The following is a 3,042-nucleotide window of genomic DNA, read 5'->3' as shown; positions in this document are numbered from 1 at the left end:
TTATTGTCTTACATACTTGGTACACTATTTCGTACTAACGTCCCTTTTCTGGGGATGCTGCATTTCATACGTGCAAGTTCAGAAAGACAGACGGGTAGACCTCCTCAGTAGTTCCACATCCTTTGGAGTTGCCGGGTCTAAAATTTTGTGTACATCTTCTATATGTATATATATATATATATATATATATATATATATATATATATATATATATATATATATATGTGTATGGGTAGGTCGGGGCCCTATTCCGATCAGTGTACATCCATCTGTAGAGGCTTGTAGTCATATCATGTCAGTTAGTGTAATATGTTGGGCTTGTAGGCCTAGTATGTATATTTTGTTGGTTTGTCAGCTGTAGTAGTTATGACGGCCTTGTCGCCCAGCTTTATATTGATGTTTATTCAGCCCTAGTTTCCGTCAAATTTTATATTTTGTTTCGTAAATTGTCTTGCAATGTGGCCCCACATCCAAATTATCACATTATATGTTCAGAGTCCCTTAGTTGCAAGTTGGTACGCTAGGTTATTGAGGCACCGGGTGCCGGTCTAGCCCGCCGGTCTCGCCCCCCCAGGTTCGAGGCATGACAAACTTGGTATCAGAGGAGTTCTGTCCTAGGGAGTCTACAAGTCGTGTCTAGTAGGCTATTATTTATAGATGTGTTGTGCACCACATTATATAAGAAGGGAACTACATGGCATCTAGGAGTTGGTTACCCTTCTTTCAAATCTAAATCATGATGTAGAACTGAGTTATAGGAAAGTTGAGTTAAACTTATGTGTCGGTGTTTGCATACACAGATGACGATGACTTGGAAGACTACGGCTAGCCAAAGGAGAGATACAACAGCATGTGAGGGGACCAGCATGGCACCCCCAGTAGAAGGGGCCAAGTCTAAGGCCTAGGATGAGACCCCTACTCAGCCATTACAGGCTCCTCCACCTACTGAGGAGATTCCTAGGGATACTGCACATCCAGTTCCCCCTCCACTTCCATCAGATCAGGACTTGAGGAGTGCGGTGCGTTTGTTGACATAGTTGGTAGCTGCCCAACAACAAGCTAGGGCATCAACTATTGCAGGATGTTCAGAGGGGTCTGGGAGTTCGAGGGTCCTAGAGTCTATTGCTTTGAGTCCCCCAAAGTTCACGGGGAGAGATCAGAGGGAGGACCCGTAGGATTTCATAGATCAGCTTCACAGGATCTTTCAGGTTATGCATGCCACGAAGAAAGAGGCAGTTGAGCTAGCAGCTTTTTGACTCTGAGATATAGCCATCCTTTGGTACGAGGGATGGGAGAGGTCCAGGGGACTTGATGCACCTCCAGCTATTTGGGAGAATTTTTCAGATGCTTTCCTTGACCAGTACTTACCGCGGGAGATCCGACAGGCTCGGGTCGATCAGTTTCTAGCCCTCACGCAGGGCAATATGAGTGTTCGAGAGTATAGTATCCATTTTAACTCATTGGCCAGATATGCACCATCCATAGTTGCTATTATGCTAGACAGGATCCACAGGTTCATAGCAGGATTGACCCCAGAGTTGACCGAGGTATGTGCCACCGCTGCATTGCAGGATAGTATGGATATCTACCGGATTCAGGCATTTGCCCATAATATAGAAAGGGGTAGGCGTCGGCAGCAAGGTACAGAGAGGACTGAGCAAGGGCAGCATAAGAGGATGAGATTTCCCAGGTCTCAGGAGGAGTCTTAGGGTTGTTATAGGCCCCAGTACTTCGGAAAGCCACCTAGGCCTCCGCCACCTCATTACAGGGTTACGCGTATAACTGTTATACTCAGTCAGGACCAGGTGAGAGCTCACGGGCGTCGGGTTTGCAGTGACAACCAGGTTCATGGCAGACTTGGTCATTTATGCCATGGTGTGACATTCCTGTTAGACGACACTTGGGACATTGTCGAGTAGGTTTCGATGCTTGTTATACAAGTGGGCGTCCGGGGCATATGATGCGAGATTATCCAAAGAGAGATTCTGGGGGTATGGCACAACTAGCGAGTTCAACAACAGTATTATATATGCTTGTGCATCCTTCAGGGCGCGAGTCTCAGTCTTCGGCTGGTAGAGGTCGAGGCAGAGGTAGAGGTTCCAGTTCAAGTGGTAACCAAAACCGTATCTATGCTTTAGCGAGTCGACAGAACCAGGAGTCTTATCCAGACGTTGTGACAAGTATATTGACCATTTGCTCTCACGATGCTTATGCCTTGATAGACCCAGGATCTACTTTATCATATATAGCCCCATTTGCCGCGAGAAAGTTTGGTATAGTGCCTGAAATACTAATTGATCCTTTTGCAGAATCTACACCGGTCGGAGAACCGATTATTGCTAGACGGGTTTACCGAGGTTGTACAGTGATAGTTTATAGTCGTCATACCTCACCCGACCTAGTTGAGCTAGAGATAATGGATTTTGATTCTATCATGGGCATGGACTGGTTGGCAGTTTGCTCTGCCATAGTTGATTGCCGAGAAAAGGCAGTAAGATTTCATTTTCCAGGTGAGCCAGTCCTTGAATGGGTAGGTAATACAGTGACACCCGGAGGTAGGTTTATTTCCTATATGAAGGTGAGGAAAATGATCGCAAAATGGTGCATTTATCATATTGTGCGAGTTACAGATGCAGATGCTGAGATACCTACACTTCAGTCTATTCCTGTAGTCAAAGAGTATGCAGATGTGTTTCCAGATGAGCTTCTAGGTATTCCTCCAGAGCGAGAGATAGATTTTAGGATCGATTTGCATCCGGGAACTCAACCAATATCCATCCCTCCGTATAGAATGGCACCTGCCGAATTGAAGGAGTTAAAGGAGTAGTTAAAACATTTGCTGGATAAAGGTTTCATCAGGCCCAGTACCTCACCTTGGGGTGCACCGGTACTATTTGTGCGGAAGAAAGACGGCTCACTAAGGATGTGTATCGATTATAGGTAGCTGAACAAGTTAACTATTAAGAATAAGTATCCACTTCCAAGGATCGATGACTTATTTGATTAGTTACAGGGGGCTAGATGCTTTTCAAAGATAGATTT

The 3,042-nt window shown here is 45.3% G+C and overlaps 1 protein-coding gene across 1 annotated transcript; it reads left to right on the top strand.

Moving 5' to 3' along the window:
* Positions 1-1,960: 1,960 nt before the first annotated feature.
* On the top strand, positions 1,961-2,827 carry LOC138909855 (uncharacterized). The gene is made up of 2 exons (XM_070201070.1): positions 1,961-2,555; positions 2,673-2,827. The coding sequence occupies exons 1-2, from the start codon at positions 1,961-1,963 to the stop codon at positions 2,825-2,827; spliced, it is 750 nt and encodes a 249-aa protein (XP_070057171.1).
* The last annotated feature ends 215 nt before the right edge of the window (positions 2,828-3,042 follow it).

The sequence above is a fragment of the Nicotiana tomentosiformis genome, chromosome 4 (assembly GCF_000390325.3).
Source record: "Nicotiana tomentosiformis chromosome 4, ASM39032v3, whole genome shotgun sequence".
In the NCBI taxonomy this organism is placed as follows: Eukaryota; Viridiplantae; Streptophyta; class Magnoliopsida; order Solanales; family Solanaceae; genus Nicotiana; species Nicotiana tomentosiformis.
This window is presented reverse-complemented; position numbering and strand designations above follow the sequence as displayed.